At 52.2% G+C, this 11637-nt stretch overlaps 1 protein-coding gene across 13 annotated transcripts in view; it reads left to right on the top strand.

The window, feature by feature from the left end:
• INCENP (inner centromere protein) overlaps positions 1–8913 on the top strand; it is a 27786-nt gene extending 18873 nt beyond the window's left edge. For all 13 annotated transcript variants that reach the window (XM_023239932.2, XM_023239934.2, XM_045039439.1 and 10 more), the window contains 8 exons: positions 1446–1555; positions 1636–1756; positions 2003–2125; positions 3216–3364; positions 3575–3638; positions 3827–3934; positions 5392–5542; positions 7267–8913. In XM_023239932.2, the coding sequence (XP_023095700.2) occupies positions 1446–1555; positions 1636–1756; positions 2003–2125; positions 3216–3364; positions 3575–3638; positions 3827–3934; positions 5392–5542; positions 7267–7481 (1041 nt within the window). In that variant the 3' untranslated portion in view covers positions 7482–8913. The remainder of the gene's footprint in view (positions 1–1445; positions 1556–1635; positions 1757–2002; positions 2126–3215; positions 3365–3574; positions 3639–3826; positions 3935–5391; positions 5543–7266) is intronic.
• The last annotated feature ends 2724 nt before the right edge of the window (positions 8914–11637 follow it).

Genomic DNA, 11637 nt, shown 5'->3' on the forward strand with positions numbered 1-11637 from the left:
GTCACCTGGTAGGGAGGCAGAAAAAAGCAACAGCATTCGTCACCTTTGGGGATCACAGCTCCGTAGTGTGGAGAGGAAGCTCCCCCTCCCCCAGAGTTTTGCCTCTGCAAGTTCTTGTAACTGTTGCTGTCCCATTGCCACAGGGTTGTTTGTGGCCTGGGGCACGAGAGGAAGAAGAAAAGAACAAACAAAAATTGGGGTTTTTGCATACTCTGAGCATGAGACTCCCCCTTCCCACTCCTTAGGTGAGATTTAAAGGGCCTCTCCCAGAGTTCTGTCTGTCTGTACCCCACAGATCCCTTTGGGGTTTCAGACTTCATTGAGTTTAGGCTAGAGGGGAAAACAATGGTAAATTTCTGCTGGCCCAGTGATGCTTCACAGCCTGGTCTTCCCCTCCGCCTGCTCACATCGGCCTCACACAGCTCTTCTATGTAGTCCAGTTTTATGGCCACCTTCAGTGGCAGAAGCAGATGTGTCTTCCTCACAACCAGAGGAGCCCTTCTCTCCATCTTTAGGGTTGTATTCCCTTGGGGCCAGACTTCTAGGTGGGAAATCTGCAGTCAAGGTCAGAGGCCAAGGAGAAATGGACAGTCACTAATGCAGGGAGAGGGACAGAGCAGAGCACAGAGATGGGTGCTCTGGGTGGCAGAGCACAGAGATGAGAGTCTGATGGGAGCCAGGTGAGGGTGATGGGGGGGGGGGCTCTGGCCCAGGTCCCAGCCCCCACCTCATGCCCTGGCCATCAGGGCGAAAGTACCAGTCTTGTCCTTAGCCAAGAAAAGCTTGGAGCCCCCGCCTATGCCCTCTGGCTGCCGTGCCCGTGGGGCTTTCTGGGCATGCAGAGGGGTAGGGTTCCAGCACTAATCTGCTAAACAACCAACTAGTACTTTTAAGAAGCTGCTGTTAGAATCGTTAGGTGCCTGTATCACAGGAAGTTTGGAAAATGAAGGAAAATATACCATCCTTAACATATCTCGCCAGCCTATAGTAATCTATGTTAGCATTTGGCCATATGTTTTTTCCATATATTGAGAAACATAAAAGTGTGTGTACACGAAGTATAAACGTTACAACGCATAGAAATAATAAATTAACGCTTATGTACCCAGCACCCCTTTATAGATGTTAACCACAACTTTTACAGCTGTCTGTCCCTCTATGATGTCAATCTTCCTTCTCTTCTCAAGTACACTTTAATATAGTTATAATCAGAGCCATCTGTCCAATTTCGAACCCTGATTTTTGTGCCGCTGCGACTTGGCAGGGCTCAGTCAAGGGTGCTTGGGAGGCTGCCCACCAGAATGACCAAAGCCCCAGGCCACAGTCTGGTTGGGAAGGAAGGCATGTTTTGGGGGTGACTCTGCCTCTGTAACAGGCTGGCTGGGGCCTGTGGGCCTCGCTCACCACCCCCCCCCCCCCCCCCCCCCCCGCCCCACCCGCCTCAGGAGAAGGAGCGGCAGCGCCTGGAGAACCTGCGGAGGAAGGAGGAGGCGGAGCAGCTCCGCAGGCAGAAGGTGGAGGAGGACAAGCGGCGGCGGCTGGAGGAGGTGAAGCTGTAAGTGGTCCAGCTCCTGGCCCCGCCCCCCGGGCCCTGGCCCCGCCCCCCGGGTACGACCGCCCGCCCTGTGTCCGCAGGAAGCGGGAGGAGCGCCTCCGCAAGGTGCTGCAGGCCCGGGAGCGGGTGGAGCAGATGAAGGAGGAGAAGAAGAAGCAGATCGAGCAGAAGTTTGCTCAGATCGACGAGAAGACCGAGAAGGTGCGCGCCTCAGGCTGGTGGGCGGCCAGGTTTCGGGGTGGGCTGCACCCTGGCGGGCCCCAAGCAGGTCCCACTCGGTGGCTGTGGTTTCTGGGTGTTCCCCCCCCCCTTCCCCTCTCCCCCCTCCTCCCCGGGCTGTGGGGAACAGGCCCGGTTCGCAGGGGCAGGGGGTGCAGTTCCGGGCCCCGCGCTGCAGGGCTGAGTGAGGAGGGGGCTCTAATGGGCACATGTGGATGGGCCCTGTAGGTTAAGGAGGAGCGGCTGGCGGAAGAGAAAGCCAAGAAGAAGGCAGCAGCCAAGAAGATGGAGGAGGTGGAGGCGCGCCGCAAGCAGGAGGAGGAGGCGCGGAGGCTCAGGCGGCTACAACAGGTTCATGGGCAGAGGGGCTCGCATATCAAGGACGCAGAAGGCCCCTCCCCCCCCCCCCCCCCCAGGGTCGCCAGACACGCCCCACTTTGTTGGGTTGGTTGTAGCGGCTCTTGTTGCTTTAAGTCCTGAGGAGTTCCCACAAATACCCTGGGGACGTGAATGGCGACCTTAACCTGCCTCCTGCAGGTGGCAGTTCAAGGGTCAAGTGGATGGACTCCAGAGCCAGACCTTCAGTCTCAGCTCTGCCACTTCCCAGTCGGGTGACCCTGGGCGGGTTCCTTGACCTTTCTGGGCTTTGATTCCCTCGGGGAACCTTAGCGTCTACCCGACAGGGTCGGTGTGAGGGTTGAATGTTTTGCCTGTGAGAGTAGGGACCTACCTCTCCCTGGGAGTTGTCTATCTCAGGACGATAGGGAACGCAGATGTGTCATTAGGGGATTATAATACTAATAACCAAAATTTACTTAGTGTTTTCTGTGTGTCAGACACCGTTCTATGTTCTGTGTACGAACTCGGTAACTTCATGAGGTGTAGTCGTTACTATTGTTCCTGTTTTATCAATGAGGAAACTGAGGCCAGAGAGCTGAAGCCACTTGCCCGGTGTCACACCGGCTGGTGAAGTCTGGCTCCAGTCTCTACCCTTGACTGCTGGCTTTGCAGCTGCATATAAAGCAGTTTTCTTTCATGGGGCGCCCAGGTGGTTCAGTGGGTTGGGCGTCCGACTCTTGATTCCGGCTCAGGTCATGATCTCACGGTTTCATGAGTTTGAGCCCCGCGTTGGGCTCTACGCTGACAGTGCAGAGCCTGCTTGGGATTCTTTCTGTCCCCATGTCTGTCCACCCCCCTCCCCTGCCCGTGCTGACTCCGTCTCTCTCAAAATAAATGAGCTTAAAAAAAAAAGGTGATTTTCACGAGATGCCTTTTCATGGCGATTCTTGGGGAGCCTGGCTCGGGGGGGGGGGGGGGGCGGGCGTCGCTTCTGGGAGGGAGCAGGCCCTGTGGCCTCTCTTCCCTCCTTCCCAGACCTCCTCCCTGGCTTCACCAGCCCAGGGCTGGCCTCAAGGGCCCTGACCTGGCGCTCCGTTCACAGGATGAGGAAGAGCGGCAGCACCAGGAGCTGCTGCAGAAGAAGAGGGAGGAGGAGCAGGAGCGGCTGCGCAGGGCGGCCGAGGCCAAGAGGCTGGCGGAGCAGCGGGAGCACGAACGCAGGAGGGAGCAGGAGCGGCTCCAGGCCGAGAGGTGAGGGGCCCGCTGCCCAGCTGGCCGAGGCGGCACCCTGTCGTCACACACCCGCCTTCCTGTGAGCACGTGGAAGGGGCACACGTAGCCGTCGCCAGGAGGCAGCCCCCTCCTCCACTTGGGGGTTTGCAAAAGGACAGGCCCTTTTCTTTTTGGGCTCTGGGCCAGGAGGCGGCTCCCTGGGCCGACGGGCTCTTGCTTGGTCCTCAGGGAGCTGCAGGAGAAGGAGAAGGCCCTGCGGCTGGAGAGGGAGCTGGAGGAGAAGAAGAAAAAGGTAAAGGGGAGCGGGCCTGGGGCTCCTGCGGGGTCTGCGCCGAGCTCCGGGCCAGCCTGGTGGCTCCCGGTCCGGGAGCAGCCTTGCCTGCCCTGCCGTGCGGGGTTGGCGGGGGGGGGGGGGGGGGGGGGGGGCGAGGGGCTCACACATGCACCATCTCTAATATCCGGCCGCCCCTGGGGCCCCAGGAAGAGCAGCAACGCCTGGCCGAGGAGCGGCTGCTGGAGGAGCAGCAGAGGAAAGCCAGGGAGGCCGCGGCGGCCAGCAAAGGCCTGAATGTGACCGTGGACGTGCAGGTGAGGCCGGGCAGCCAAGTGGAGAGGGCCCCTCCAGCTCTGGTTATTCACTCCCCGCTGGTTGGAGCCACAGATACAGATGAGGACCATGCGAAAGGAAGGATACGGTTGGCCCAAGTGGTTTTACCCTTTTCGAAAGGTGTATTTCCTTGCTGTAAAAGTAGAATTTGTTGTTAAAAAAAAAAAAAAAAAAGAAGAAGAAGAAGAAACTAAACTTTTTTAAAGAGTGTAAAGAAAAGGAAAGGTACCCTTAGAGGAAAACTCTAATCTGGTGTAGATCTTTCTGTATGTTTACCCATATAAACCTACACACATGCACGTACACACACAGGCCCAGTTTTAAATGGGCACTGTCTACACGTACTGTCTTAGTCTGTTCAGGCTGCCGTCACACATTGCTACAGACTGGCTGGCTTAAACAGCAGTTCTGGAGGCCAGAAGTCCAAGGTCAAGGCAGCAGCAGATTCGGTGTTTGGTGACAGTCTTCTCCCTGTGTCCCCTGTGGTAGAGGGGGAGAGGGGGCTCTCTGGGGTCTCTGTTCTAAGGGCACTAATCTCACTCATGGGGCCTCCAGCCTTGTGACCTAATCACCTCCCCAAGGCTCCACCTCCCAATACCATCACATTGCGGGGTCGGATTTAACAGAAGAATTGGGGGGGGTGGGGGATACCCACACAACATTTAGTCTATACCATATGCCATTTGGCATTTTGATTTTTTTTCTCCCTATTTTCCCTTTCATTTAGTGAGTTGTGGACCTCTCTGTTCCAGCACTTGTAAATCTCATATTTGATGGCTGTGCAGTTGATGGCAATTACTTACACCAGAATTTCTTTAACAAGCCCTTACTGGTGAACATGTAGGCTACTGCCAGCTTAACGCTTGTTAACAAAACGTATGCGGGAGAGTTTTCAGGGCAACGTAGTTTATGACGTTGAGACCTTGGAAGGGAGCCAAACGTTCATCTCTAACAGATGGTTAAAGTACGAATCATGGGGTGCCCAGGAGAGTACCCTGGAGCTGTTTGAAGGAGAAACACTGACCTGGAGGAATGTTTGCAGCATACTTTAACTTGAAAAAGGAAGATAACAGGGGTGCCTGGGTGGCTAGTCAGTTAAGCGTCCAATTTCGGATTGGGTCAGTCTCACGGTTTGTGAGTTCATGCTCTGAGTTGGGCTCTGTGCTGACAGCTCAGAGCCTGGAGCCTCCTTGGGATTGTGCGTCTTCTTCTCTCTCTGCCCCTCCCCAGCTTGTGCTCTCTTTCTCTCTGTCTCTCTCTCTTAAAAGTAAATAAACATTTAAGAGAAAAGAGGGGCACCTCGGTGGCTGAGTCACTTAAGCGACTTTGGCATGGGTTATGATCTCACGGTTTGTGAGTTCGAGCCCCACGTCAGGCTCCATGCTGACAGCTCGGGAGTGTGGGGACAGGAGCTGACAGCCATGTTTATCTTCTCCAGTCTCCAGCTTGTACCTCCTATCAGATGACTCCACAGGGGCACAGGCCGCCCCCCAAGATCAACCCGGATAACTACGGGATGGATCTGAATAGCGATGATTCCACCGATGACGAGGCCCATCCCCGCAAGCCCATCCCCACCTGGGCCAGAGGTAAGCAGGGCCCGGAATTCCCCGGGAGACCTGGCTCCTCACTTGCAACATCTGGGACCCTGGAGGTGGTGGGTCGGCAGCTGTGGGTATCAGGAGGCTGTTGTCGTCAGGGGCTGGCAGCTTGTATTGGGCTTGTATTGGGCCTTGGGATGCACCCAGGGAAGGGTGGGCCCTCTGTGGCCAGTGGGTTGAACTGGGGACCAGAACTACGGTATTGGGTGCCTCTGTTCTCAACAAAAGTGTTAAATTGTGGCTGGCTGCCGACAGGCATGGGGCTGGGTGTTCCAGCTCAGACTCTACGCCGCCCCTTGGAGCCTCACCCAGTGGGCCAGATGAGAGTTGGACCCAAGTAAGCAGCTTGGAGTAGGAATACCGCCAAGAGTAGTTACCGGTTTTAGGCAGTGCGCCGAGAGCTGGACCTGGGGGTTCCAGCAGCTGGGGAGGAAAGCCCTGAGGCAGGGCCACTTGAGCAAGATTTGACCCCAGTTTACAAGCCCCAGCATTTAAACGGGAGCATGGGTGTGTGTGAGCAGGCCACCACAGACCTGGTGACAAGGGAGCGGGGCCAGTACGTATACGGTGGGCACTTCATAGAGTTTACAGAGCTGGGGGTCAGCTTGGTGCCCACTCACTCCCCAGAGAGAAGGGCCCAGAGGCCCATTGGGGGACAGCACTCTGCAGGAGACAGCTACTTTGGTGTCACCTCAGTTGAACTCCACGCTAGGCAGAATCTTAGTCCCCTTAACTATTGACATCAGGGCATTTGGGAGGTAGCAGCAGGCAGGGGTCAGTATGGCCGGAGCCACCTAGTGGTGGTTGACCGTCACCAGCTTCCCTAAATTCCCTGCATTCTCATCTGTGAAATGGGGGTGTTACTAGGACCCAGCTGAGAAGGGTTATTTAGGATGAAGAGAGTTTAGGATGAAGAGAGTTGGTGCTCGTTCCTAAGGCCTGGTGCAGAGCAATGCTGGGCACCTGTCCTACGTCCTGACCTCCAGGGTCCTCCTGAGGCCTTGTCACCAGGGCTGTGTGCCTCGGCTCAGGGATCCCCTCAGCCTGCACCCTGTGCCGTGGGACCTGGAAGCCGGTGAGAGAAGTAGCCAACCCCAGCAGTCAAGGATGGCAGCGTATGAAGTTTCGGAGCTGGACGGGTCTCCAGACCCCAGCTCCCCCAGTCACGAGCTACTTGCCTTTGGGCAAGTCCCCCCCTCCCCGCCCTGCCTTCTGAAATGGGGAGAATAAAGGAGCTGCCTCCCTCGTGGTTGTGGGGTTGTGGTTGCCTGGCCCAGGTGAGCACTTGAGGACCTGTGTTCAGGCTAAGCTGCTGGAACATGGCAGCAGGAACAGGCAATAAGAGCGTTTTCACGAGGGCGCCTGGGCGGCTCGGTTAAGCGTCCGACTTGGGCTCAGGTCATAGTCTCACGGGTTGTGAGTTTCAGCCCCGCATCAGGTTTGCTGCTGTCCGCGCCGAGCCTGCTTTGGATCCTCTATCCCGTCTCTCTCTGCCCTTCCCCTGCATGCGTGCTCGCTCGCTCTCTCTCTCTCTTCAAAATAAACTTAAAAAAAAAAAAAAAAAAAAGGCTTTTCAGGGAAAAGGGGAGAGGAAGAGGGCTCTGAGAGAGGAGCTGATGTGGCTGCGGTGGGGAAGGGGACAAGGGGTCAGGGGATGGGGAGGCTCCTGAGGAGCCCCAAGGCAGTGACTCGACCCTCCGTGTCCCCTGCAGGCACTCAGCTAAGCCAGGCCATCATCCACCAGTACCACCACCCCCCAAACCTGCTCGAGCTCTTTGGAACCATCCTCCCGCTGGACTTGGAGGACATCTTCAAGAAGAGCAAGCCTCGCTACCACAAGCGCACCAGCTCTGCCGTCTGGAACTCGCCGCCCCTGCTGGGCCCCAGGGTCCCCAGCAGCCTGGCCTATGGCCTGAAGAAGTACTGAGGCCCCCAGGCGTTCCCAGCAGTCTCCACCCCTGCGTGTGTCTGTGTGTCCGCCTCTCTGTTGGTCTGGGGCCATCCTGCCTGGTGTTCCGTCTCCAGGGGTTTGGCTGTGTGTATATAAATGTCCTCTGTGCGCCGGGGGTGGCAAGTGGCGCAGGCCTGTTTGGAAGCTGCACTTGGCGGGTGGTTGGGGAGAACCTGCCCAGCCCACCTGGCCTGCAGACAGCGCTCTGTAAATAGACTGTTAGAATTCAGCTGAATTTTAGCCTCTAGTGTTTGAGAGCTAGATTAATAAAGTCTGTTCCTTTAAGCCTGCTGTGGGTATTGTAGAGGTGGGGGCCTTGGCAGGATGCCCCTGGCCCTCGGCCCCGCAGCCGTGTGTCTCAGGCCACCGATGGGCCGGGGACCAAGGCGCTGTTCCTCTCCCTGGAGTATGCTTCCGGCTGACGCAGCGGGTGATTGTGATGCCGTCTTTGGGCCACGCTGAGAAACACTTGAGTTGCTCGCGCGATGGGGCAAGCGAAGATACTTCTGACTTTCGGGGGAGCTCCCTGTTTGTAAAAGGGAGCTTGCCCAATGGGAAAGACGTGGGGTCGAGGTCAGGAGGACTGGGCTCTTGACACAGCTCTGCCACCTAAGACAGTCCCTCGGCCCTGCAGGCTCCACGCTTGCCGCATGGACGGTCAAAGGACCTGAGAACGCGTGCACGCTGCTGAAGCAGGAGCTCTGATTACAAAGATGTCTCCTGAAACCACCTTGGGACCAGCGCTTGCAAGCAGTTGGAATGTTTCTCCGACAAAACCATGTAGCTGCTAAGTAAATGCTTAGTGTCCGTGGAAGCTGGCCCAGGGCCCGTCCCATGGCTGCATGCTGTGCTCTCCGTGTGCAGTGGCTAGTTGCTTATCGTCCGCTCCAGCCCCCAGAACGAAAGTTGGCGAACCGTGGCCTCAGGGGCCAAATCAAACCTCAGTGTGTTTTTGTAAAGTTTTATTGGAACCTTCCCAATTGCAGCAAATGCCTCGTCTCTGGCTGCTCTGCCGAGGGCGGAGTAAGTAGTTGCAAGCAAAGCCTGACGGCGCACAGAGCTGAAAAGATTTACTAGGACCCCCTACAGAAAGTTTGCTGACCCCAGCTTTAGGACAAAATAAAGGCTAAATTCAAGAGTGTCTGAAAATGAGGAACTAGCGAACACAGACAATAGACTGAAGTTCAGAGGAATCTACCCATAAAAAAAAAAAAACAAAAAACCATCTGGAGTTCTGGGTGCCTCTGTCGGTTAAGTCTGACATTCGCTCAGGTCATGATCTCACGGTTTGGGAGTTCGAGCCCCGCATGGGGCTTTTCGCTGATTAGGATTCTCTGTCATTCCTTCTCTCTCTGCCCCTCTGCCACAATCTCAAAATAAAAACGAAACCTTTGACAGTTCATTCAAATATGGTGCACGATCCCAATTTGTTCTGTATGCCCTGGAAGCTGTTGTGGTGAGTTCATTGGTGAGTGTGTCTCCACCTAAAATCACATTGTCAAAATATTACTTTTTCTGAGCATTTTTGTGTTTGAGAGGAAGTTGTTCAGCCAAAAGGTAGTTATAGTTGCCACGACCTTCACCAGCATTTGGTGTTGGCAGTATTTTCTTATTTTAGCCATTCTGATATGTAGTGAAATCTCATCATGGTTTTAAAGGGTTTTGTTTTTTGTTTTTTGTTTTTTGTTTTTTGAGAGAGGCAGTGGGGGATGTGCAGAGGGAGAGGGAGAGAGAGAATCCCAAGCATGCCCCACACTCCATGCTGAGCCTGACAGGGAAGGGGGGCAGGAGGTTTGAGCCCACCTGAGCCAAACATCAAGAGTCGCTCGCTCAATGGACTGAGCCACCCCAGGCGCCCCTCATCGTTGTTTTAGTTCACATTCTGCTAATGGCTGATGGTGGTGAGCATTTTTCCACGTGCTTATTTGCCATCTGCATATCTCAGTTGAAGTGTCTGTTCAAGGCTTTTGTTCATTTGTCAATTGGGTTGTTTTCTTACCGTTGAGTTTATCATCTTTATGTATTACGGGTGCAAATCTGCTGTCAATATGTGCTTGGCAGTATTTTTTTTTCTTGGTCCGCAGCTTTCCTTTTCATTCACTTAATGGTGTTTTTCATAGAGCAAAAAATTTAATTTTGGTGGAGTCCCAATTTATCATTCTTTTTTTTTTTTTTTTTTTTTTTTTTTTTATGGATTGTACTCTTTGGTGTCACATTTAAGAAACCTTTGTCTAGCCCTGGTTCTCAAAGCTTTTATATTTTCTGCGAAATGTTTTAGAGTCTTATAAATACCACATTTATGTTTATGATCTACTTGAGTTAATTTTTTTGAAGTGTGAGATTTCTGTTTTTCGTCTGGTTTGGGGGGGCATATGGATATATATCCAATTGTTCTAGGACCATTTGTTGAAAAAACTGTTTTGCAGTGGATTTCCTTGGCAACTTTGTCCATCAGTCAGCCATATTTGTATGGGTCTACATCTGGACTTTGTTTTTTTGTTGTTGTTGTCTTTGAGAGAGAGTGGGTGAGTGGGGGAGGGCAGAGGGAGTGGGAGAGAGACTCTTAAGCAGGGGCTCTGTCTCACGACCATGAGATCATGACCTGAGCTAAAATCAAGAGTCAGAAGCTTAACAGACTGAGCCATTCCGGCGCCCCTGTGTCTGGACTCTGTGTTCTCTTCCATTGATCTGTGAGTCTCTCCTTTTACCAATACCACATCATCAAAGTTACTGTAGTCTGTATCCATCTGAAAAATCTGTTAGTGTGATTCCTCCAACTTTAGTCTTCCTTTTCAAAATTATTCTGACTTTTCTATCAATTTGCCTCTCCATATAAATTTCAGAACCAGCTTGTTTATACAAAAACCTTGCTGGGATTTTGATTGGGATTGTGTTAAATGTATAGATAAGTTTGGGGGATTGCTTTAAATCTATAGATAAGTTCTTCACATACGTCTCAGCATACAGATCCTGTACAGGTTTGTTGGATTTATAGCTAAGCATTTATTTCCTTGGAGCTATTGTAAATACTATTGTTTTTCTAATTTTGGTTTCCAGTAGCTCATTGCTGGTATGTAGAAACACAGTTGATTTTTGTGCGTTGACCTTGTATCGTGTGCTGCAACTAAAGCAGTACGTAGAGGGAAATTTAGAGACTAAAATGCCTGTGTTTGATAAAAGTGTTAAATCAATGACTTCAGCTTCCACTTGAAGAAACTAGAGGGGCGCCTGGGTGGCTCAGTCAGTTGAACGTCCAACTTTGGCTCAGGTCATGATCTCGCAGTTCATGGGTTCGAGCCCTACGTTGGCCTCAGTGCTGATGGCTCAACCTGGAGCCTGCTTCGGATTCTGCGTCTCCCTCTCTTGCTCCTCCCCCACTCCTGCTCTGTCTTCCTCTCACAAAATAAAGGAAATAAATAAATAAATAAGTAAATAAACATTAAAAACTAGAAAAAGAAGAGCAAATAAAAGTACAAGCAGAAGGGAAATGACCAAAATAGAGCAGGAATCAATGACTTTGGAGAGAGAAAAATAATAGGGAAAATTTAAGCCAAAAGCTGATTCTTTGGGAAGCTCAAAAAATTCATCTAGCTTGATAAGGAGAAAAAGAGAGAAGGAACAAATGGCCAGTGTCAGGAATGAAAGAGGTAATGCCACTATAGATTCTATTGGTATTAAGAAAAGAGTAAGATTATTATGAGCAACTTCTGGTAATAAATTGGACGATTGACATGAACACAAATTCCTTGGAAGATCCAACTTCTTTCAGTTCACTCAACAAGAAATAGAAAACGTAAATAGCCCTATTTATTGTTGAAAGAAATTGAGTTTGTAGTTTAAATCTCACGAATACTCTAGGCCTAGATCACGTTAGTGGTAAATGCAACCACATATTCAAGAAAGACATAATACCAATTCTATGTAACCTCTCGCAGGAAATTAAAGAGGAAAGAATACTTTTCCACTGCATCTACGAGACAACCATCGCCCTGACCCCAAACCAAACAAACCCACTGCAAGAAAGGAAAATTAGACAATTATCTGTCATGAGCCTCAATACAAAAATTCTTAGCAAACTCATAACAAATCCAACAAGTTATGTAAAAAGGATAATATATCTTAGCCAAATAGG

The sequence above is a fragment of the Felis catus genome, chromosome D1 (assembly GCF_018350175.1).
Source record: "Felis catus isolate Fca126 chromosome D1, F.catus_Fca126_mat1.0, whole genome shotgun sequence".
NCBI lineage: Eukaryota > Metazoa > Chordata > Mammalia > Carnivora > Felidae > Felis > Felis catus.